Source organism: Strongylocentrotus purpuratus, unplaced genomic scaffold (genome assembly GCF_000002235.5).
Source record: "Strongylocentrotus purpuratus isolate Spur 01 unplaced genomic scaffold, Spur_5.0 spur5_scaffold_20, whole genome shotgun sequence".
In the NCBI taxonomy this organism is placed as follows: domain Eukaryota; kingdom Metazoa; phylum Echinodermata; class Echinoidea; order Camarodonta; family Strongylocentrotidae; genus Strongylocentrotus; species Strongylocentrotus purpuratus.
The window spans coordinates 15,161,062-15,186,085 of record NW_022145606.1 but is presented as its reverse complement, the minus strand read 5'-3'; the positions used below and the strand labels follow the sequence as shown (position 1 = coordinate 15,186,085).

General features: G+C 37.8%; 1 protein-coding gene and 1 long non-coding RNA gene across 2 annotated transcripts; both read right to left on the bottom strand.

Annotated features, from left to right (window-relative positions):
• Nucleotides 1–4,608: 4,608 nt before the first annotated feature.
• LOC753580 lies at nt 4,609–8,305 on the bottom strand. The gene is made up of 2 exons (XR_970432.2): nt 7,832–8,305; nt 4,609–4,961 (listed from the first exon to the last, which is right to left on the bottom strand). It is a non-coding gene; the product is annotated as an uncharacterized LOC753580 (long non-coding RNA).
• A 3,663-nt stretch (nt 8,306–11,968) lies between these two features.
• On the bottom strand, nt 11,969–25,024 carry LOC589091. The gene is made up of 14 exons (XM_030992831.1): nt 24,934–25,024; nt 23,624–23,770; nt 20,598–20,665; nt 19,807–20,014; nt 19,114–19,311; nt 17,803–18,150; nt 17,326–17,429; nt 16,646–16,688; nt 16,018–16,103; nt 15,517–15,693; nt 14,501–14,717; nt 13,062–13,295; nt 12,472–12,581; nt 11,969–12,141 (listed from the first exon to the last, which is right to left on the bottom strand). The coding sequence occupies exons 1-14, from the start codon at nt 25,004–25,006 to the stop codon at nt 11,989–11,991; spliced, it is 2,166 nt and encodes a 721-aa protein (XP_030848691.1). The 5' UTR covers nt 25,007–25,024; the 3' UTR covers nt 11,969–11,988.

The window sequence follows — 25,024 nt, the reverse complement described above, 5'->3', positions numbered from 1 at the left end:
AACAACAACAAAATCAATGTAATATTACCTTATAAATTATGTGTGGGCTACGAGGCGACGTCCCCGCCCCACACCCTTTTGTGATAGTTTTGCCGGGGGCTCCTACCTAAGACCTACTGAACGATATTAGGGTAGGAGCCCCCGGCAAGAATATCATATTAGGGTGTGGGGCGGGGGCATCGCCTCGTAGCCCCAAATAATTTAAAGCATAATACAACATCGATTTGATGTTGTACAAATGCGATTTTGGTACAGGGCTTCCTTAGGACCTACTGAACGATATTAGCCCTTTGAGAGCGAGCCCGCGCACGGCGATTAAGCCCTAGGTTTTTAGGTATCCCTGTACCAAAAATGGCAACAACAAATCAATGTTATTAGATTGTTTGGGGGCTCCAAAAAGACGCCCCGCCCCCACAACCTAATATTGAAATTTTAGCCGGGGGCTTCTAGCCATATATCGCTTAGTAGATCCTAAGGAAGCCTTGTATCAAAAATGGTGCTCTTATCCGGCAAGACGGCAAGTAACGATAATCGATAAATTTGACGCTAAGCCACCCAACTACTAATAGTATCCCCTCCCTTTCTCTCCCCATTCCCTCTCTCTCTCTCTCTCTTTCTATCTATCTCTCTCTCTCTCTCTTTCTATCTCTCTCTCTCTTTCTCTCTTTTTCTATCTCTCTCTCTTGCTCTCTCTCTCTCTCTTCACCCTCTCCCCTTTCTTCCTATGACTATGCCTATCTCATTACACATCCCCCTTCTAACCTCGCTGATTCGCAATCTCTTCCAGCCAGTTATTCAATAAAATAATTGTGATATTTTTTCTTTAATAGATTCATTTTATTCTGTGTTAAGGCTACATCATATTCAAGAACAGTCTAAGAGAAAGAAAAGGAATACATTTAAAATGTATCTAATTAACATAAGCGTCTTAGCTAAATCTAAATGATGAAAACCTTTGGTACATCTAAATGAACTGAATCTGCAGAATCTCTAAAGGTACAAGAACTATTAAATCCTTTACTTATTGATCAATTATAACTTTACACTTAATACTATAGCATTTTAAACAAATTTGCCAAAGTGCTGTCACTGCCATTCCCAGAAACAATGGCCAAACTACAGAAGGAACCCCCTCCCCCCCCCCCCCCCCCCCCCGCCAGAATGGCAAAAAAAAAGCTATGCCACTGTCCTGAATCAGAGTGTAATAATCTAAATGAGCAATTTTAGCCATAGATTGACACACAATATAGGAGAAAATCCATGGCTCAATTTTCTTCCCAACCCCAACCAGTTACAGTATGTGTAGTTGTGACCATACATTGTATTTCTGTTTTTATATTGATTAACAAATTACAAAGATTAATTTTCATACTCCCTATATTAATCAGTTCTGAAATCAACTTCTACAAGTAGCCGGTATTATGTAAATCTAAGAAAACTGCATGATACTTAGTACACAATAAAAGTAACATTTAGACCACAAATCCTGGTAATAGTAAATTAACATTCAGAAGTAAACATTATTACATCTACCTTTACCAATATTACACACGTCTAGTGAGGCACAAATAACATTACATCATTAATGTCAAATTTAAAGAGGACCAATCAGTTAAAAATATATTTGGATTTATAGGTGGTTCCATAGAGTATACTGACAAATGTATGAAGAATAGCAGCTCCATTAATTATATTTAATTTCTACAAGGAGAAAATACAAGTTCCAATATAATCTCAAAGAAGGCGAGTATTGAGTATATCACTACTTTAAATGATATAATATGCCCTTCATGTTATGACGTCTTTAAGCACTTCCAAAGGAGTTTGGATAATATTTTCCAGGGACTACATATGGCAACCTTAGTGCTCAGTGTATTCAAGGGATACATCCTCCCAGGTACCCACTTACGACAGCTGGGGTCGAGTGAGGCATATGTAGAATAATGTCTTGCCAAATTTTAATTCAAGTGCTGAGGCAGAGATTTGAACCCTGGATCTTGCGGTTCCCACAGTCCAAAGACTTGTCCACTAGACCATGACACCTCTCTGTATTAAAGTTCATGCAATAACCCAAGTCTGACTTGAATTCCCTGCAAAAAATTCATTATTTCTTTTGTTTTTACTTCATAATAATTCCTAACCATACATCATTAGAATGCTGGGTAAAGTTCATTGTTTATTATTTTGTATACATTTTCTTTAATACATAATCAAATTATTTTTTCATATGATTGGTCCCCTGTTAACACATTGCAAGTATTCAAAATACAAAGATTAAATTGCTGCATTGGATGCAGTCATATTCTACACAGGTTTGTATTTCGTCATTTACAATTCTGTTCAAGACCAAATTTTAAAAAATATTTCTGAAATAATTCACTATCACATAGTATGTATATATTTCAAATGAAGATAGACTATAATTGCAGTTGAGCATTGATTCTCATAGTCATTTGTGACTTTGTGTTATGTTAAATTTTCATAAAATGTCTATTATTGAGAATTTTTATGAGACCTTCACTGCAATGATTAATGCAGAAACCTACTACAAATACATATTGCAAAAAATGGCATTAAAATACCATGTAAAGGAAATATTAGAAAACTTAAACGTTGTTCAACGACTATACTATTAATTTGTATCGGTTTCTTACAGTTTATTCTATGAAAAAATCAGTATTCTGACAAGAAATTGGGATGAGACTAAAATATGATGTTTTATTATGCAAGTGATGCAACCTATGAATACTGTACATATATAGGTAATGTATTTCACGCCAGCTTACATGTTTAATAGGTGTGCTACAGCATGATTTGCCCACATGCCTGATGGGGTAGCAAATTAGAATACCATTTTCCTGGTTTGGACTTTTCAATCCAATTTTGCAAAACTTGAAGCCATTTGAGATTTTGAATATATTTGTTTGTGTTTGTGGTGTGCCTTTGACACTTCAGACAAGTGAAATTTGAGGCTGGCATGTCATGTACATGTACATGTAAGTACTCTGACCCCAACATTATAATTATTTTTCTTGTGACACCCAGTAGGTTGCATGTACTATGTACATGTACATGTATTATACTTCATGGGGAAAAGTGTGATATTGCCTACATGTAAATACTATTCCATTGCAAAGGTTGACTTCATGAGCAAGAATGATGATGAAAAAAAGTTTTGAGTTGCTGTAAACAAGATTGATGATGCTGAAAATCGGTTTTGAGTTGCCGTAAATTAGAATGACGATGAATATCAGTTGTGAGTTGCCGTAAACACGAATGACGATGAAAATCAGTTTTGAGTTGCCGTAAATTAGAATGACGATGAATATTAGTTGTGAGTTGCCGTAAACAAGAATGACGCTGAAAACAAATTGAGGGATACTGTATACATACATGTATGGAAGTTATTGGGTCAATGAACATTGCACAAAGTAAAAACTGCTAGGCAGTTGAATAAGTACCGGGTAAGTAACCGGATTATGATGCCAAATCAAAAAAGCAAACACATATGGTGGCATAGCATAAGTGTGTTTGTTTTAAATGTCCTTTTCAAGGTAATCTTCTCAGTTCTTGATTAATACACCAACATAAATGTTTGAATCTCCTACATGAATAATTTGTCTACTCATGGACATGTCGATTATTTACTACATGGCTCTATGACGATACTATCATGTCAGGTTGTTATTTAGTGACTACTTAATTACAGGAAAATTTGATGAAGGCTATTAGATGTATATCAGGGATGCCAATAGATAGACAAATCAGTCTATTTCATGCGGGTATACTTGTATGTGTTGTCGAGTCTACATACAGTATGCATACATGCCAACATTTGAAAATCAGAAATCTGTACAAATTATGCTATTTTAAAAAAAAAAGAGGAACAATCCTAACTCTCCTATTCAATACTACAGACAAATTTGTACAGGAAGAGGAACACCTGCATTAAAATGATAATTATCTTCTCCCAAAAAGAGGAATGTTCCTCTTTAATCTGAACAGTTGGCATGTATGAGTATGTATGTCTGGCTTTATCAAAGTTAAAGGACGAAGTATCTTTAAGCAGACATGTTTTTCTGTCTGGGATACCAGGGCAGTGTTTCATGAAACCGTTGTAAGTACAAGTTCACCAACATCCCATTGAAACGCGTGTTTAACTTAATACACGCATTTCAATGGGATGTCGGTGAACTTGTACTTATGACAGTTTCGTGAGACCCTGCCCAATTGCTTTTACTCGATTAGCTTCAACTAAGACTATGACATGTGGGAGCCCCATACATTCTGTACAGTGTACACTATTAAGCCTACAACGAAGCCAGCCTACCGGTAGAGAGGTAAATAGGACGCGAATTCAAGAAAAACACTGAAAACTGGCATCCCCGATAAATGAATACTTAATATATTTAAATCAAGGCTTTTTTTCTTCAATTTGGAATGAGAATGAGTACCGGTAGACCTCTCTAAAATCTTTTAACCTTTTATTAATCTCTTGTCAAACTGCTCTCAGCTTCAACCCAAAATCAATCCTTTGCTTCAAACAGTTGAATTATAGAATGTTTCCAAACTTTCCACACAAGGGCATCAACAAATTATTTTTAAAACAAACATACAGGCTTGTATAAAAGTGAGTTGATTTTCAAAATTTCAGTGATTTCTGTAGGAACTCCATCTCGACTGCATTGAGTAATTGACCCATGATCAGAGACATCAACTAATTATTTTCAAAAAAACATGCAGACTTAATTGTATAAAAGTGAGTTGATTTTCACTATTTCTGTAGAAATTCCATCTCGACTGCATTGAGTAATTCACCCATGATCAGAGACAGACTATAGAGGCCGCTATCAAATTCTCTTTGATTCCTTCAATGTGATTCATGATTGGCATCCTCTTTGTCCATGTTCCGGTCCCCGACATAGCGACACTGTATCCGATCTTCTGTGGCAAATCCAAACCTAAGCGAGGAAGAAAGAAACAAAAGATTCGTTGATTTCACAAATGTCATCATGAAAAGTGCTGATATAAAAACTTAAAGGTAAAGACCAGTATTGGAAATGCCCCTATTTCAAAAAATGAAATGGAAGCTCTTATTACCAATCATGTGAAAGAGTATGTTTTGACTAATACATGATGATAACAATTTTGCCAGGAAACCGCCTACTAATTGATATATTTGGTAAATTAGTTTATCTATTGGTGTGTATTTCTGTGTACAGTGCTTGTAACTTTACGAAGACTGGGCCAAATTTCTTATCATTTTGATGATTCCAGAACCTTGCAGTACACACAGTGGCGTACCTGGGGTACTCCGTCAGGGGTGGCAAGCGACCGAAACAAACAAAAAAGGCGATGCTAATTTTCACTTCTGGCGAGCGAGCGAGCGAGCAAAAAAAAATCTTTAAGTAACGTTTGGTATATAAACTGGTATTGTTGCAAGTTGGGGTGGGAACATTCACTTGTTAGCGACGTTAATTTCATTTTTTTGCAAACTAGTGTAGCGAGCAAGAAAAAAAATCACTTCTTTTTTAATAATTGCCACTTAAACTTGGTTCAATTGTCCCATGCAGGGCGCGGGAACAATATTGTGTTTAGGGTGATTTTATACCCATTTTAGCTAGCGAGCGAAAATACATCTTTCTCTCAATGAATTGCTATATAAAATTTGTTTCATTGTTCCATGTCAGGGACGTGATTATTAAAAGCAGTGTTAATTCTATTTTGGCGAGCGAGCGTAGCGAGCGAGCAAAGAAAATTACTTCTCTTTATAGGGAAAATATGGTATATAAACTTGGTTTAATTGTTTCATGTCAGGGACGTGATTATTAAAAGCGGTGTTATTTCTATTTTGGCGAGCGAGCGTAGCGAGCGAGCAAAATTTTTGTAATGATAATTGGTTCATAAATTTCAGATTTTTTTGTTGCAGGGCAGGGCTTACACAATTATGTCTAAGGTGATGTTAATTCCGTTTTGGCGAGCACGAGCACACCAAAACTTCTATGAATAACGTTTCGTACATAATTATTAACTGGTTGTTGCAGGTTGGGGCGGGCACGTTAGCGGTGTCAATTCCATTTTGGCGAGCGAGCATAGCGAGCAAGCAAAAAAAAATAATTCTCTTTTAATAGAAATTAATAAATAAACTTGTTTTTATTGGTGCAGGTCAGGATGGACGCAATCGCGTTTAACGCGATTCAATTCCTTTTTGGCGAGAGGGCGAAAAAACTCTTCCATTTTTAATGATATTGTTGCAGGTCAAGGGTGGGCACAAAATTGTTTCCAAAGCAATGTCTATTCATTTTATTCGCGAGCGAGTGTAGCGAGCGAGAAAATTGAATTAGTCTCTTTTAGTAACATTTGGTACATATATTGTGTGTTATTGTTGCCATGGTTGCAGGTCGGGGCCCGTCGGGGCAGGCACAATTGTATTCTAGGTAATACTAATCCTTTTCTTTTTTCAGGGGGACGAGGAAGTGAAAACATTTAATACAAAATAGGCTAGCAAGCAGTTCGCGCCAGCGAAGAGTTTCAAATTTGTTATATCACTTATATTTTCCTATTTTCATTTGTTTTAATTTTTCAGGGCCGTATGCGGAATATTTTTCTGATGGGGGAAGGGGGAAAATGCGTTAAAAGTTTTCGAAGAATCTCAAAAGCAAAAGGAGTGAAGGGAGTTCGAGCGACCGAACTGGTCATGAGGGTACTTTTGCATTTTCAAAAGTAGAATTGAAGGATTTGGTATAGGCCTGCACTACATTTTCAGGAAAAAAACTGTATGATTTCAAAATATCTGGGGTCAACTGCCCCCCCCCCTGGTGCTTACGGCCATGTTCTTTATTTTTTTTCCCCATTTTTATTCCTTTCCTTTTCTTTTCCCTTTTTCTTCCTTTTCTCTTCTTCTTCGTTTTTTTCTTTCCTTTTTTTCCTTTTTTCTCTTTCTTTCCTTTTTTCTTTCCTTTCCCTTTCTTTTCTTTTCTTTCCCCTTTTTCTTTTTTTCCCCTGGAGCCCGTCAGGGGGGGCACTCTGCCCCCCCTGCCCCCCCCCCCCCATAGGTACGCCAGTGAGTACACACCAATACTTATATGCTAGATGATCAACCTTTTCTGATCGATTCCACAACCTTTCTTTCACAATGCAATCGCATGACCATAACTGGTCTTTATTTTTAAGAATAGCATAATCATGCTTCATTACTTATCATTAGTCATATAATGTATGTAGCAGGACTACATCTTGTTCAGAAGATTTTTTTCTATTTACAGTGTTGAGTTGAAAATAAAATAATCTTCCAAACAGACTTGCTGCATTTATGAATATGATGTTAACTAAAAGAAAAAGTTGAGTGCTGGTCATGCGATTGCATTGTGAAAGAAACAGTGCGGAATCGATCAGAAAAGGTTGATCGTCTGGCATATTGGTGTGTACTGCAAGGTTCTGGAAAGACTGGAATCATCAAAATGATAAGAAATTTGGCCCAGTCTATGTTAAGTTACAAGCACTGTACACAGAAAGATGTATATGGGACTACACGAACATGTGGCGTAAAAATACGTCCCGATTTGTATGCCATTACATGGCGTAGGGTCTATAGACTAGAGGTCTAGATCTATATCAAGGCATTTGAAGAGCCATGCTTTTCAGTGAACATTTTTTATCTGTTGTTCTTCCGCACTTGCATATTATTATTAACAATGATATCACTCGCGTCACAAATTATGTTTCACCTCTTCCCAGAAGTCAGAATTGAATCTTCTCTTTAACTAAAAGTAAAATTAAGATTAAATAAATAAGAATTAGGTTAAGAATGCAGACTGCAACTGAGTCTCACCTTAAAAGTTACAATTCATGTCGTTATTCAACAAACACCCAATGTTTCTGTCCTCAAATCTATTCTTTGCTGCTCTGTTTCTTGATCTTATCCTTCTTCTTCTGTTCTGAATTCGTAATCTGATCTTCGACAAGGCGGGCCTCTTTCGTTGTGTGTGGATTATTGTGTTCTTTCGTCGCCTTCTCCTTCTTCGACAGCCCCTTGCCGCTCGCCCCGCTGTGAATGGGATCGTAGTTGTAATGCTCCAGATCGTCAAAATGGTCTTCCGACATTGTTATTTGTTGGACGTCTCGAGACGTAAAAATGGTTCAGAAATGATGCAAAATGTGAGTTGCAAATGTCAGAATAGTAACAACAGCTGTTACAAATTACAGTCGCAGTATAAACAAGCTTTGATACGCTGGCTGGCCCGGGTAAAGGAGTTTGGACCAACATACAATGTACTGTGCATGCAGTGAATAAACGCAATGTAGATCATAACAATACAGCCTTGCACACGTAGTCTAAATTCAGAACATTTTTGTTATATAAGCTCTGTTAACATTTATATTTAGCATAATAAACATGTCACATTGTTTAATAGATACTAGTTTTTCAGTTGGTCAATTTTTTGATTATTTCCTGAGGGAGGTGCATGTATTTTAATCATGCAACTATTGCACTCACAACAAAATATGTTGATAAATTTCATAATAAATTATGATAAACTTATAAAATTAGACTAGTTAATATGACCTCTGACAAGGTCTTTCCGATCCAGTTTTCTCGACTCGCGTGCCACGTATTATTAATGGCTAGTTGAACTATAATCCGGGGGGGGGGGGGGGGGCTGCTGAGAAGAGCTCGAACTTGAGAGAGAGATGCCCGGATGGGAGATAACATGTAATGTTCTGCATTTTCCACCAATCGCCTCTTATGGAAAAGTCACTATCTTACTACACTCTGAAGAGTCTCCGAGAGGGAAAGACTGAGACGGGGCCGCTGGGAGGGGGGGGGGGGGGTACGTCTCTCTCCCCTTCTCTCTCCCCCCCCCCTCCCACACCCTTCTACATAAGCCACATATTAGTTGGCCAAACAACATAACTCGTATGGTTCGTGGACTGAGTGATTGTTTTTCTAAAATCAATTATCAACCTAAATATCCCAACTATTAATTATTGGACTAATCGAAATTAAACATCAAGCCACTGTAGAACTACATATATCTATGTATATAGCGCAGAAATGTAAAATTATTAAGGCCATATATTAATATTCGAAACATAGTAATACATCCTTGTTTTAGAGAAAACAAATTGCCGAACTATAACTTTATTGCCGTGAGCCTATATATGCCTAGTCTAAAAATGATCACGGCGGAGGGCGATAAAAGCTATGCCCCCCACCCCCTTCCGAAAAAGACACCCACTTAATTTTTGTTTTAATTGTTTAAAGAGCTTTCTAATTGATGTTCCCATTCGTTGGTCATTCCCCGCCCCCTCTCTCTCTTCCTCCCCCCCCCCTCTCTCTCTCTCTCTCTCTCTCTCTCTCTCTCTATCCTCCCTCTCTCACTCTCTAGCTCACTCTCTCCGAACCTCTCTCTCTCTCTCTCTAGACTATATATCTATCAATTCTACACCCCCTTTTCCTCCATCTTCACTTTCTCTCTCTCTCTCTCTCTCTCTCTCTTAATAAATCAGTTACACAGTCTTCTTTTCATCAACTATAAAGACTAAAGACAACTATGTAGACTTGTGTGCTATGGTATTTGATTTCAAGACATAGTCATGTATTACTACATGTTACGATATCTTCACAGAATACAGTTATGTAGATACAAACAAATTTGATTGTAATAAAAAGCAACAATGTCTTCGAAAGACGATGCATTATTTTATTGGAGTATAGGAGCCTATACAATGATAATCGATGACTCAATAACAAATGACTCCAACATCAAATTAAGTTACGTTTAAGTATGTATGCACTATGCAATTCGCATCTGACTATTGTAATAGAATTATTCATAAATATATGAATGAAGAAATTTGTAACATGACATAAAGAAATATGCATTACATGTGATTGCATTACGTAAATGGTATATTACAATACAATGTAGTTCTATTCGTAAATCGCTGAAGAGGCTCATCTGTTTAATGGTGAAAATGGATTCTTCTGCACAATAAGTAAGACAACTTTTTTTTCAACGTATTTACAAACTTCAAAAGAAAGACATTTGTATTTTGGTTCAGAAATGACCGCGATCAGCAGTAACGTCGCAGGAGCATGCGTTGTATATAACCATCTTAGAACAATAACCAACCTATTATAATACACCACTGGTAACATAATCTAACTTTTAAATTAATATGCTACGACCAGTCGACCCTTGCATTTATCACTACCTATAAGAATTAAGAACTTGAGTTCTGGTAAATATAGAAAATAAATTCTCACAGAATCCAACGAAACTTGCACCGAATATTCAATATTACTAATAAATGACATGTATATTGGTAGACAATTTATAGTGGCTGAGTAATGAGCATAAAAGGATAAGAAAATCACGAGGCCGCTATGTGCAAATTGGAGTTGTGGTCTTTATCGAAGATGGTGCCCTGTACAGTTTTGTGCGTATATTTTTATTTCACTGGTTCAAAAAACCAATCTACTGCAGGATAAACACGCCAAAATATACCGTAGCAATTTTTTCTCAAAATAGGATTCCCATACCAGCAGCGTCTTCAAGTTCAAAGTGGGGGGGGGGGACCAACAAAACAGGGGCGCTTTCTGGAGAAAAAATGGGGCACCTACAAAAGAAAACCTCAAAGCGATAATATACAAATTTTAGACATTGGTAGGCCCTTATACCCCTATATTGTGATTAGATTATCAGCGATGATTTCATTTTTTGCTGCTCTCTTTACATGGTCCAAGATAATGCTTAAGCATCATACTTTGCCGTTGGGAGTGATTGTCTATATATTAAATTGCGAGCGAGAGAAGCGAGTACGCAAAATTTAAAGATTTGTGAGGCTGCTAAAAATTACATCTTTTAAAAAGGAAAAAACAAACCTAATCATGAGAGATAGAAAAAAAATCATTAATACGAAATAAAATCATATTAATTTAAAATGCGAATGTGCGTAGCAAGCAAGATTTGGGTGAAATTGAAGAAAAAAGTTGCTCTTAGTCGCTTTAAATTACTGAGGAGCACATTTTATGGTTAAAACGGAAAAGGAGACACATATCCAAAGTTAAAAAGACAATTAGGCCTACTGTAAAAGAAAAGGAGCTCGTGTCAAACTTGTAAAAATCTGAATTATCAGATGTGAAAATGGGACACTAATTGCACCTGATAAGGTGAGAGATGAAAAAGGAGAGGGGGCGATTATCAAAAGGAAAATGGCACTAATAAGAAAGGATAGAGGCATATGTCAAAATAAAAAGGGGCCCTTATCAGAGATGAAAAGGGGCACTTATTACAAATTTAAAGGGGGCACCTCTCACTTTTCAATAAGTGCACTCACTGGAGATGAACAGAGGCACTTTAAGCTGTCAAAATAAAAGGGACATCTCTCAGATTTGAAAAGAGGCAATTAAAAGATGTGAAGGGACACTTGTGAAAATGGAAAGGTATACCCATTGCACAGGGTAATGGGCACCTATGAGATTTTTAATATAAGCATTTATCACACGTGTGAGAAGGGGCATTGAGAAAGGGAAGTGGCTCTTATTAAACAAATAAAAGGGGCATATAATTAATTATAAAGACAAGGGGCACGTTTCAAAATAAAAAGGCACTTATGAGAGGTGAGAAGGGGCAATCATTAAAGATGGAAAGGGACACTTATCAGAAGGGGAAGAGGCACTTATTACAAAAGAAAAGGGTACTTGTAAAATTAAAATGGGCACCTTAATAAGATCTTGATAGAGGCCGCTTATCATCGGTGAAAGGGGCACTTATCAGAAGTGGTAAGAGGCACTTATAAGAATGTGGAACGGGCCCTTATAAAAAGGGGCACTTATCTGGAGAAAAGGGGGACAACTTTCATATGTTGAAAACACATTTTAGGGGTACTTGAAAAAAAAGGGGGCACTGTGCACCCCCCCCCCCCGACTCCACCGCCTCTGCATTCCAGAGATCAAGATTAGATTTATAGATGCCTCTTAATTTATTGACTTCCCGCTGGCGGAGGGTATTTTGGTAAGAAGAAGATCTTCTTTCCTATCCCTTGTTTGATAATCTGCGGGGTCTGCATGGTTAGCTGTCGTTCGTCGTCGCTGATGCGTATCCTTGTCTCCTGTCGCTTCACTCTGTCTGTAACCTAATTGCATGAAAACATTATGAGAAAAAAAATATATACATCAATTAGCTCTTACAGATACAAAGGTGTGATTGGCTGTCGTATCACAAGTCAAAGCGAAATTTGGAACGAAGGCCGCATCGGGGATATTCGGAAAATGAGATGTGAATTATTTATTTATTGATTGATTGATTGATTCATTCATTTGTTTTTTCATTTTTTTCTCCCTCTTTGTTTTCCTTTTTTTTTAATACTCGATGGGGAATGTACCCCCTGTGCCCCCTGTAGCTATGCCACGTACTGTTCGTCTAAAATCTCTAGAAGAAAATGATATACTAAAAGAAGTGTAACCTTTGTCATGATGTCATCGAGATGGTGGTCGTGGGCACTGGCGATCAGCTCTTCACAGAGAGCCTGGATGAACCAAGATCCTTTTTGTGTATTACGTAGTGAGAAATAGCCTGTCAATCAACAACGGAAATGTGAAATTTATACTAGGACAACAATAATATTTCTTCATTTTGCTGCTCTCTCCCACTTCCCCTGCACCCCCCCCTCTCTCTCTCTCTCTTTTTGTCTTCCTCTCTCTCTCTCCCCGATTCTCTCTCGTTCTCTCTCTTCTCCATTCTCTTTCTCTCTCTCTTTCTCTCTCTCTCTCTCTCTCTCTCTCTCTTCCTCGCTTCCCTCGCCCCTATCTCTATCTCTCTCTCTCTCTCTCTCTCTGTCACTTCCTCCTCTCTGTCTCTCTGTGTCTGTCTCTCTCTGTATATATATATATATATATATATATATATATATATATATATATATATATATATCCCTATCGCGCTCTCTCTGTCTCTCTCTCTCTCTCTCTCTCTATAATGTATATATATATCCCTATCGCGCTCTCTCTCTCTCTTTCTCTCCCTCCCCCCCCCCCTCATTATTCTTCCTCATACCTTCCGACGTGGATTGAGCAATGTACATATCAGCATTGTCCGGTACACCGCAGTCAATTTCCACTTCTCCTCCTCCTCCTCCAGCTCTACCACGTGATGTGGAACATGCTTCATCTTCTGTTACCATGGTAACCCCTCCATCCCTTGCTACCCCGTCAGTCCCGACGAAGTCTGTACATATTCCATTATCCACTACGGAGGTGGCGAGAGATGGAGCACTCGGCGTTACTTTCCCTGAAAACAATAAGAAGAAAAGAATTCCGAACTCTTTTTCAAATAACTCTCTGCATTTTTCATTAGAGAACTTTGTATTCGAGTGGTGCAGTCATGCGCTCATAAAAGTTATGTAACATTATTCATTTATGCACCAACGGTACATTCTATGATACGCAGGTGGAAGTATTCTTTCCAAGAGGACAAACAAAAGGTATTCATGAAGCACATCTAGGACTTTGGCACTTATTATTCTAAGATGCTCAAAGTGGAACTTCTCCATGTGATTTGTGGATATTTGGGGTCATTTGTACCATGTGCTATCTGTAAACTCCCTTATTACCCGTTACCAGTCTTGAATTGCCATATGACAAGCCATTTAACACCGGTGAAACAGTTAAATAATCTTGAAGTCTGTGGTAAATCTATCCCATGATAAAAACAATGTGGCACGAGGTGGTTCTTATTTTTTGTGGCATACAATTATTATAAAGAGTTAAATAATGAAGAAATCACAATCAAGAGATGTGTCCGACATAGCACTGATGTTTGCAAAGTGAATTCCATCTATAGAGCTGGTATTTTTTGCATAACAGGTGATTCAAATAGATGGTAAACAAGAGTTTGTATAGAAACGTTCATAAATCGAGATATGTTAGTCATATTCGTAAACATTCATTTGAATGGCAATCCACCCTTGTGATGAGTTAAGTTCATTTGAATAAAAGCAGACATATTTGTCAAAACAGAATGGTGAAAGTTTGAAATAAATTCGACAATAATAAGAAAGTTATGAATGTTTGAAATGCAGTGATATATCACAAGGTCTTGCCAATCTCAAATTGGCAGTATGGTGAATGGATTGTGACGTACTTGCGAATTACTCTCCCGTTTGTTTCTCCCTTGGGGCACTACTCTATAGATAGCATATTGTTATATGTCCTCTAAAACGAAAAAAAATCTCATGTGTCATACATTCATCATTTTAGTCATTTGCTTATTAGAACAAGACAGCTGTCCGCCATTACATCACAGAGACATTACCGATTCAGCCAATTCGAAGAGCCCATACATTCATTACGTTTCCATTTATGTCCGATTTTATTTATTCTTTTACCAGTCTACTTCTCTGATTTTCATTCTTTTTCTCTAGAGTTGGATGTCCCTTTAATAGGTTGTTTTTTGTGTGTGTTTTTTTCTCGAGAGTATTTCCAGTCGTGTTTTACCTCCACGGCAAGCCTGGAAGATCATGATCTTTGGTTTTCCAATCAGGGCTGGGCAGTTGTTCCCAGAGAACATATCCTTGATTTCCTTAACGGTCACAATCTCCTCGTCGGTACCTTGAATACCTGCCTCCTTTCCGTGACTCATTAAGACTAGGACCACCGAAGTATGAGAGGGCAAGATCTTCCGGGTTAAGTTCTTCAGCTCCAGTCTAATATCCTATAGAGTGTTAGAAGTGGATAAGGGTGAACAATATAAGTGCTTTGAGAATGCCGCGGAGATGGATCTGTGTGTGTGTGTGCGTGAAGTGTGCGCGCGTGTCGGTGTGTGTATTTGCACGGGGATATCAGGTACAGCCTCCGAGACTGAGAGTCCGGGAGGCCGACAACTTTCTAGCTATACCGACAATGTCGGTTTCTTAATTGTGCCTTCAGACAATTTTAACAGCACGTGAGACCTCCAACCCACTAGTAAGACTCGGACAACCGACATTATCCGTTTAACCACTTTTCAGATAGTTCACGAAACCAGCCCACGAGACCGACATTTTTCTTCCCTTATTTCCCCTTATGTATTTTGTTTTGTTTCGTTAGTTCTTCAAGCCCCAAAACACATGGTGTAGATATGTTGAGGTCTAGCTAGTGCGTAAGTCATCCGACTGTAGATCACAAGGAACGGGGTTCAAATCCCAATCCGGCACTAACGTGCTTTGGCAGGACGTTAATCTACATTTGCAACTTTCCACCCAGGTGTGAGATGGGTACTTCTTAGGATGCGAATGTTAATGGCTCGATCTAGCTGCATTGTGAGCGTTTGTAAAATGGAGCTGGCGAGATCACTCCCCAGAGAGTGGAGAATGTGCATAAGTTGTGTGCGGGCAAGCCTGGATCTGATGAATGTGGTAAAAATTATGTCTGTAAAGCGCTCGAAAACATCGTCGGTGTATCAAGCTCTATAATAAGCACGGATTGTTATTATATATTATTATTATTCTGTATACGTATACAAAATATCCTACCTCAGCACTGAGATCTTGAGCTTCGTCTGCCGTATAGCCAATCTCGGTGAAGACTTGTTTTACGTTGGCTACGTCAATATCAGAGCCTGTTCTTTCGCTCGCACGATCAGGACCGTGGAAGTGGTAGTTGTTCAAAATGAAGACCAGACCCTTATTGCGTTGATCCATCGTGTAACACTGAAATAAATAATAGTTATAATATTCGTTACAATATATTATATCTCTTTGTCGGAAATCTATCAGGAGGGGTAAACGTTTCCCCATTATTTATTTATTTTTAAATAAATTTATTAATATATTATACATTTTGTTTTCTTTTTCGGGGGGGGGGGGGGGTGATCCTTCGGCCAACTCAACATATTCGTGGGACTAGTTTATAAAATGAATGCATAAACACCCAACCCTCCCCTCCAAGGGATCGGACTCCTCCTCCTCCTCCTCCCCCCCCCCCCCCCCCGCCAAGGAAAGAAATATCTAGAACTAATTCTGTAATGGACTAACCTCTTCTCGGTTGAGTTCTTGATCGGTTGGAAGGGCTGGAGAGATGTGCATGTCTTTATACAACCCATCAACATCAGGAGGAATATCTGTATGAAGAGAGAGAGAGAGAGAGAGAGAGAAAGAGAGAGAGAAAAAAAAAGGGAAAGAGAGAGAGAGAGAGAGACAGAGATTGTATATTTTTTAATGTCAGTAAAAGAGGAAATTTTTTTAATAGGTGGACACTATAATGTTGGACCTGTGGTTTCAGACCGATGACATAATTATGGCAAATAAATAGATCAAATACGAATGGTGTGTAAGAAATTAAAGAACATTACTCAAATCTGGAAAACAAGATGCAAGTTTCACAGTACGAATTCGACTTAATTTATCTCATACCATTAGGCATTTGTTTTTAAATACGTAAATACCACATAATATCATTATGATGTCATATTAATACCATTAAGAAAGCAATGCAAATAAGGGCCCCGTCTTATAAAGAGTAGCGATTGATCCGAATCGATTGCAAGTCCTTCAATCAATCGCAAGTTTGCAGTCTCCTATCTGTTATGTACTTAGTTAATAATAAGGTGCGATTAATCGCAACTGTTTATAAGACGGGGCCCCGGAAGAAACAGCTACATACCAACAATATCGTCTTCCACTGTGTTTTCATCAAGAACACGGTACTGTAAGAAATTGAAAAGTGTATTAATTGAGAAACTTTTACGTATACCTCTTAGAAATGCAAATTTAACATTGACAAAATCGTAAGTCGAACAAGAATGATTGAAATGAATTAATACTCATTTTTTTTAGAAAGTCAATCAAACCAGAAGTCCCAAACGTAAAGTTATGAGAAAATACTTCAATTCATTGAGTATTTCTTGGCAATTTCTAAAGGGAAAAAATGAGACTGATTCCCATTTTTTATGTCAGTATTTTTGATCTTTACAGAAAAGAAATCCAACTAATGGTATTGGATGAACAGAAGCACCCGGCTAAATTGCTTCAAAGTATATTGGTTAGGGTTGGGATTACAATTGGGTCTGTGGTGAGGTTTGGGGTTAGAGTTAGGTATACATGTAGTTAGGTATAGTGTATATGGTCCAGGGCTGAAGTTAAGAATTCGATTAGTGTATGGTTATTTTTGACGCTATGCAAGTTTTGTAGAATAAAACAAAACAAAACAAATGCAAACATGAACAGAAATTCTCTCTGTCTCTATCTCTCTCTGTCTGTCTGTGTGTCTCTCTCTCTCTCTCTCTCTCTCTCTTTATATATATATATATATATATATATATATAAAGGCCTTTATACTAATACCTGTTGTTTGTCATGTCTGTGACGTAATTTATAGATGATGTAAATTACTGGCAGAAGGAGTAGGGGAACGCCTAAAAAGCCAATAAATCCAAACTTCCTGAATGCTGTAACATAACAAAATAACAATTATTATCTAATAACTGATATTGTACTATTGATACTGATGTTAAAGACAGTATATTCTCCTGACCCTAGTTCAGATTTATGTATACAGCATCGAAGCGGTATATATTACATAAAATCAAGTAATTAAATAAGGAATTTGGCCTTAATACGAAAAACCTTTAAAGAGCTCCTGTTTGGAGTTGTGACACGCTCACGCAGTTAATCATGAAGCTAACAAAATCCCTCTCGTGTGCCATCTCTATGGGAGGGAGTCATTTGGAGCTCAGCGAAATGAATGACCAATCAGGAGCGACTTCCGCTGTCTCGACTCCTTCCATGCGCAAACTATGATTTAGCTGTGTGATGACTTACTACGTGATGTCTGAGGAAGAGCGGAAGTAGAAGGCACTGTCTTCGAAGTGGAATGACTCGGTGGTGTAGGTCTCCTTGGTGTGGTAGGACCTATCTCTGTGGTAGGACCTATCTCTGTGGTAGGATTCTCCTTGGTGGCAGGACCCTTCTTTGTCGATGAACCCTCCGGTGTCAAAGGATTCTTTGTCTTTGGTGGATCTTGCGCTGTCGTCGGATTTCCCGTTGTGAGAGCATTCTCCGTTGTGGAAGAATTCATCCTCTTTGTGGACGGACTTTTCTTTGTTGTCGAGGGTGGTGGAGTAGTCGTAGTATGAGGCACATGGTTGTGTGTGATTGGTTGTTCATTTGCTGTGTAATAAGATGATCGAAGACAATAATCAGTTAAAACCCATCAAAATGGAACGAATCAATTTGACCTTCGGCGGATCGCGTCGTTTATTTTTATACAAACAAAGTCTAGAAATTAAAAAAAAATTATTAGCCGTGAACTAGCAAGTAATCCATCACTGACAATGTAAAATATCAGAATTTCATTCCCAGCGATGGTTTAACTAAAAAAATATAATTTGCAGAAAACAATAATGATAAAGATAATAACTTCAGATTTGTAAGGCGCTAAATTCAATTGAAATCAAAATAATTATTATGTCGAAAGGCACAATGCTGCGTAAGAAGATATCACATAAAAGCACTTTTCCACAAGAGTACAACATGACTAGGATAATTATGAAATTCTCTTGTGGTGAAGTTCATTGGTCAGCTTTGTAAATCAACAACATCAAGAAACCAAATATTTTCGTATTTCATCAGAAGACATTGGTTGAAACATAGACTGCGTGAATTAAAGTATGCTGTTTGGTTTGATGGTATATTCCACCTGGCTGCTATAGATCTTGTGCATGCTTGTAACAATTCCAGGAGACCAACGGTTTCAGGTCCTCTAAAAGGGACTTGGCAATAGATCATTCTCTTGGTTTCGAATCTGGATCCTCCAAGCTACTAGACCATTGCTCTACCACAGAGCCATCTTGTCTCATTCAAGACAGGCATATATACTAGGCCCTGTATCTTTCGGCTTACTTCGAATCATCAGGTCATCGCGTAGGGTCGGGTGGTTGCGTTACCCTCCCTTTTGTTAATAAATGCCCCTTTGTATTCATGAAATGGCGAACGGGGGGGGGGGGGAGGGTGTGGCTAATGTGTGTGAAATTAACCCCTCTCATCTCATCGGGTAGCCCGACCACCCGACCGAACGCGATGATCCGACGTTACGGAGTAAGCCGTATCATCATGGCGAGCTTGTAAACTTACCTTGGCAACGAGGAAAAACATCGGAGAGAGTCGTATTTGGCTCGCATCTAATGGTAGGATTTCCAACCAGGGTATAGGTAGCACCACTGCAGGCAAACTCACATACGGTATCACACTTGATGCCCTTTCCTGGTGGACAACTACCTTGGATGAGCACGAGTGGTGATGAATAAGCTGGCACATAACATGAAGTGGAATCTGAAGAGGATGATCAGGAAAAAAAGAACTAGAGCTTATTAAATTATACGTTCTTTGTCGTTAATATAATGGGGGTTTGATATCCGGACACTTAAAGGCATTGTATAACAATGTTTCCAGTTGAGATGTATGGCCCTACGTGTTATCAGTTTCTGTGATCTGGTGTAATTTAGAAGCCCTAAAAAAAAAGTTGAAAATGATCATGAAGTGCCTCAAAAAAGTATACATCTTTGAGTGACCGGTTTTACCATACTCATTTTTCCCAATAGACTGTAGAAATTTCGAATTCCAATCATAAATATCTTGATAATCATGCAGACAGGCGATCGGCTTGTAAAAGTCATGGGATTCTTGACCGACCTAAAGGTTAATACTTATGATTGCAACATAAAGCCAGGATTGCTCGGATAGGGCGCTGTAAGCCACCGATAATAAATTGAACTTGATAAAAACATCTGCGATTTTTTTTTAAATCAAGAAAGAAGGGATTTTTACCTTTCATCTGCCCTGTAGATATGAGTCTTTCAAGCAATGCTTTGGTGGCTTCCCGTACAGCATCTTCCCTGGTATAACTATCTTCAACTAGGATTATCGTCCCACTCTCTACATCAGTCACAAGAGCATCATAACAATAGGGCTGCAAAAACACTTTAAAGATCCGCTTGTGTGTTCTATTCGTGAGACTGCGACACGATACTCGGGCCTGAAGATTGAGAAAAACAAACGCCTCTATAATTCAAGCATTGATATCATATAGGACTGACCTACAGATAGCATCAAACTTTTGTTACAAATAATCGCAACTGCACTCAGCAATAACAACGAGACACTCTTTTTTTGTTCAGAATTTTCATATTGAAACCGTTAATGGAATATAATAGAATATGTATCAAATTAAAGGAAAAGTTAAACTACCCCCACGACAACTAATCTATACGACAACTACCCCCGGTCAACTACCCTAGGAGGAATAGTTGTGTGGGGAAGTTGTCCAGGGGTATTTGTCCTAGGGGCTAGTTGACCTAGGGGTAGTTGTCAGGGGGTAGTCGTCCGGGGAGGGTTGTCCTAGGGGGTAGTCGTTCTGGAGAGTGGTTGCCCTATGAGGTAGTTGTTCTAGGGGGTAGTTGTTCTAGGGGTAGTTATCCGGGGGTGGATGTCCAGGGGGTACGTGTCTTGATACGCCTCCCTTCATATAGCAACCAAAATGACACATGGTGGCAGCGGTGAACCATTAAATAGGATTTTGTCATTAGATATAAGAATATAGTGATTAAATATAACATTACCGAACCCGTCTCTTCATCAAGAGCAACGAATGGAAGCTTCTGAAGGGTATAATATCTGCTCACTGCCTCTGTGTATGACGTAGAAGTGATAAAGATAAAATAGAAAGGGCATTGCTTTGATGTCATTACTTTGCGATCACTTAGATCTCCATCCATCTCCTTGTACAATTTATGTGGTCCATACTATAGTAAAAACATAAAACGACGGTTTATTGCCGTTTGTTCTACAACCAGGGAGTGTTTCACAAAGATCCTAAGTCGAATTTAACTCTAAGTTGGACTCAAATATTATGGACAGCCATTTGTAGCCTTAAAATGAAATATATTCAAAGGCAAAAATTCAAGTATTTTAGTCTTTTCATACATTCCACATCAAGAACATGAAATCTCCCATGATAATAGAAAATATGAATGATTTGAATCAACATTTTATGCCTTCTAAACAAAAATTACAAAATATTTTCAAGGATGCTAATGGCTTCCCATAATTTTTAAGTCCAACTTAGAGATAAGTTCAACTTAGGATCTTTGTGAAACACCCCTCAGTTCATCTACTACCCCATTCTATATGGTCAAATAATGATTTCATCAATCACTTGAGCTAATAGTCATTAGGTCTAATTTCCATCTGGTCTAATCTCCAAAGAATCTACTACCCGTTTGGTTTATTTCTCATTTAGTCTTATTGTCAGTCGATCTAAATCTCAATTTGTCTAATTCCTATTTTGTCTATTATCCATGAAGTCTAATAATCATTTAATCATAAAGAATAATAATTGTCAAACCGTGAATTGGACTAACTAATTATTAGTCAAAATAAACAATAGACAAAATGAGTATTGTAATAATTAATCTCTACATTGTAAAGGAAATAGCAGATCAAATGACCTTTATTTTGCAAATTGTTTAACATTTTTTACGGTCCACTTGCTTGCATTCCAACATGTCGTACCCTGATACGAATCCAATTGTTCAACTTACGTCTCTTTTTTTTCTTCTCTTTATCTTATTACATGCTGTGCGTGTTTCATTGTAATTTACATTTGCTGACTCTATCAAGAAATATGTATGTTAGTTGCTTTTCACTTAGAGTAAACTATGTATCACTAATTGTTTTATCTTTTTGCTATTATGGCGAGTAATGAGTTGATTAATGTTTCACCTACGCGTGGCAATTTCGAAAGTCCTGAAAAGAATATGCTGAATCCTGATTTACATATTATAAATACTTATAATGCACGGATGCCTGATCTAAATCTTATTCATGAGATTAATGATTTATCTTAACAGAACATGTCTTCTTGTTATGTATTACCTCAGGATCTACCTAAATTTAAAAGTTTCGAGTCAAATAATTTCTCAGACTTACACTCTAATATATAATATAATGTTTCTGAATTCGCTAAATGTAGACATTTCTGTTATAGGATTATGTGAAACTTCGTTATCAGATTCACTCACTTCTCTTGTTTATTTGCTTGATTACTCTCTCCGTAGTAAACGGCAGAGTTGTTAAAAATTATGGTGGTGTGGCTCTTATGTAAAAAATGACATCCAATTTTAAGTGGTTAAAAACCTAACATATACGACGGGAGCTTGTGAAAATATTTGTATCGAAATTGAAATCACAAGTGGAAAAAAATACTTATACAGTAGGCTTGCGGGTCCACCATGTGAGGGAGAGAGAGGATTGAGGAGTCCTGAAAAGGACTCTCGGTAATCTGTCTTGAGGGTGTGTAGTCCTGAAAAGCATACTGTATATCTACATCACCATGCAAGCCGACACTTACAAGCAGCATCTTAAAACATACTTGTAGGTGAAACTTATAAATCACCAAACTGCAACTTAACATTTTTGACGGACACCTTATATTCTATTTTAGATTCATCTTGTCCTAAAAACAAATACTATTTTACAATGGGCGATTTTGATATAGATTTGCTTCATTAACATGATAAGCCACATTGTCAGGATTTTCTAGATACAATGATCTCTAAATCTCTTAGAGATTGTATTACAAAGTCCACTCGAAATGTTAATGTTACGACTACACTTATTGATAATATTTTTACAAATATTCGCAGCCATTTAGATCTGAGTCTTCACTTATGTTAATAAATAAGAAAAACAAACTTTAGAATTGCCGAGTGGCTCGAATAATATGTTTTTAAATAATAGTGACATTCATTCTTATCCCACCAGGCAATCATATAATTTTCATCTATCCCACGTACGCACCTATACAGGACATTCATTTTTGAACAGTTTGGACGCTGAGATTTTCAATCACTCTCGCTGAATTCATTCAAGCGTAAACTCAAAGACTTCCTCTTGAAATCATAACCATAAGGCACATTATCGTTATTTTGTATTTGTTTATAATCTTGTTTTTCTTTCTTCCGCCTCGATCGAGTGACTATTATGACTATTAAGTAACCACTTAACCGTATTAATTGTGTATCATTTATATGTCCCGGATTTGTCTCTCTTCATTACTTTGGAAGTTTGTTATAATATCGTTGGTAAATTGTTTGGGAACCTATATTATACAAGCACTGCTTTCTATTAGGTTCCTTGTATGTTTCATGTTACTTACTGCTTATTTACTGCCATCGTTGTTTTGGTCATTAGGCTTTATCTTGCTGACCTTTTTTAATATTATATTTGTAAACTGTTATTTTGTGGAATGTGAAACAATAAAATCATAACTATACATCAACTTATGCTCTACCTGTAATAGTCAATACTTAATATGGTTTGTTTGTATTGTTTAAATATTATTTGTATTTGGCATTTTATATTTATTGTGCTTGTTTCACAACCTTTTTGTAAACAAGCCTAGTTGCTGAACATTTTGACATTGTTCTCTTTATAAATCGTGTTCAAAATAAATGAATCTATGAAACAATCAACTAAATCTGTAACCTATATACACGAGAAAACTGAAACATTGACTGCAACCCCCCCCCCCCCCTCGTTATGCATGGAAACTTGTTTTCAAAAGAGCAAATAGAACCTAGCCTACCTTCGTTAAAAACGTGGTAGTTGATCGGGAAGTCCATTGGGAGGCCATTATCCAGGGACTTCTTTGTTGTAGCCCGGGTTGTAGCGACTTGTGGCACAAGATCACTCTCTATGCCGTCCTCGTGATACGGCCTAGCGTGTACACAACCTTGTGTAAAGTTACAACAATAATTTGTGTTACATGTAACAATAACGGAATAGAATATGCCAAGGGGGCCACAACCAACGAAACCCGCTCTTAGTCCCAATTTACATACATGAATGACGGGAGGGGGCTAGGGGCTGCAACCACCATAGCATCGTGGCACCTCTAATTCTTCTTCTTCCTCCTCTTCCTCTTCCTCCTCCTCCTCCTCTTCTTCTTCTTCTTCTTCTATCCTCCTCACCTCTTCTTCCCTTCTTCTCTTCTTCTTCTCTTTCTTTCTTTCTCTCTTTATTTTGTTCTTCACTCTAAGAAAAAAGGGTGCAAAAAAGGGTGCAAAGTAAGAGTTTGCACCCTTTACATAAAAATGAACCCTATTGAAGGAAAGGGGGTTCAAAAAGGGGTGCAATATAAGATTTTGCACCCTTCCCACAAAAATGAACCCTAACAACCCCAAAAGGTGCAAAATAAATGTTTGCATATCGCATGCACATTCATGATTACTTTCCACGTGTTCACATAAAAATACATTTATCATATGATTTGTTAAGCAAATTATGACAATGCACATCAATTATGTGATTTTTATTTTCCTTCGACAATCATTAACCAATAGATTATTTTGTCTGATCATGTTACAATTACATTCACGTTTTAGCAATATATATATTGATTATATTTTTACTAACCAAGAAACATCATGCATGTTTAATATGTATACGTGTACGAGCAAATGTCACGAGTATTCCTCGATAATGGGTGCAGGATTGCACCTTTTAAAGGGTGCAGGATTGAACCCCTTAAGGTGCTGCTATTGCATCGGTTTGCACCCCTAAAGGAGCAGGATTGAACCATTAAGGGTACATCATGTCTCCTAAAAGGTGCATTCTGGCACCCTCCTAAAGGGTGCAGGATTTAACCCCTAAAGGTGCTGCTATTGTTGCATCGGTTTGCACCCCTAAAGGTGCAGGATTGAACCATAAAGGGTACTAACATTTCCCCCAAAAGGTTCAATCTGGCACCCTTTTGAAGGGTGCAGGATTGCACCTTTAAAAAGGGTGCAGGATTTAACCCCTAAAGGTGCTGCTATTGTTGCATCGGTTTGAACCCCTAAAGGTGCATAGTTGCACCATTTTTTCTTAGTGTGTTGGTATGTTTGTTGTACTTACCAAACATTACATTGAGCATCGTTAAGATGAAGGCCAGCCGATTATAGTTCACAGTTGTCATGATCATCTTCATGGCAGAGAGAAAATAAAT

Coding starts and splice junctions, on each gene's coding strand:
- LOC589091 (XM_030992831.1), bottom strand. CDS start 25,006: ATGAAGATGATCATGACAACTGTGAACTATAATCGGCTGGCCTTCATC. Junction 18,151..19,113: donor TGTTTTTCCTCGTTGCCAAG/GTAAGTTTACAA, acceptor CTTATTACACAG/CAAATGAACAACCAATCACA. Junction 17,430..17,802: donor TCTTCCTCAGACATCACGTA/GTAAGTCATCAC, acceptor GTTATGTTACAG/CATTCAGGAAGTTTGGATTT.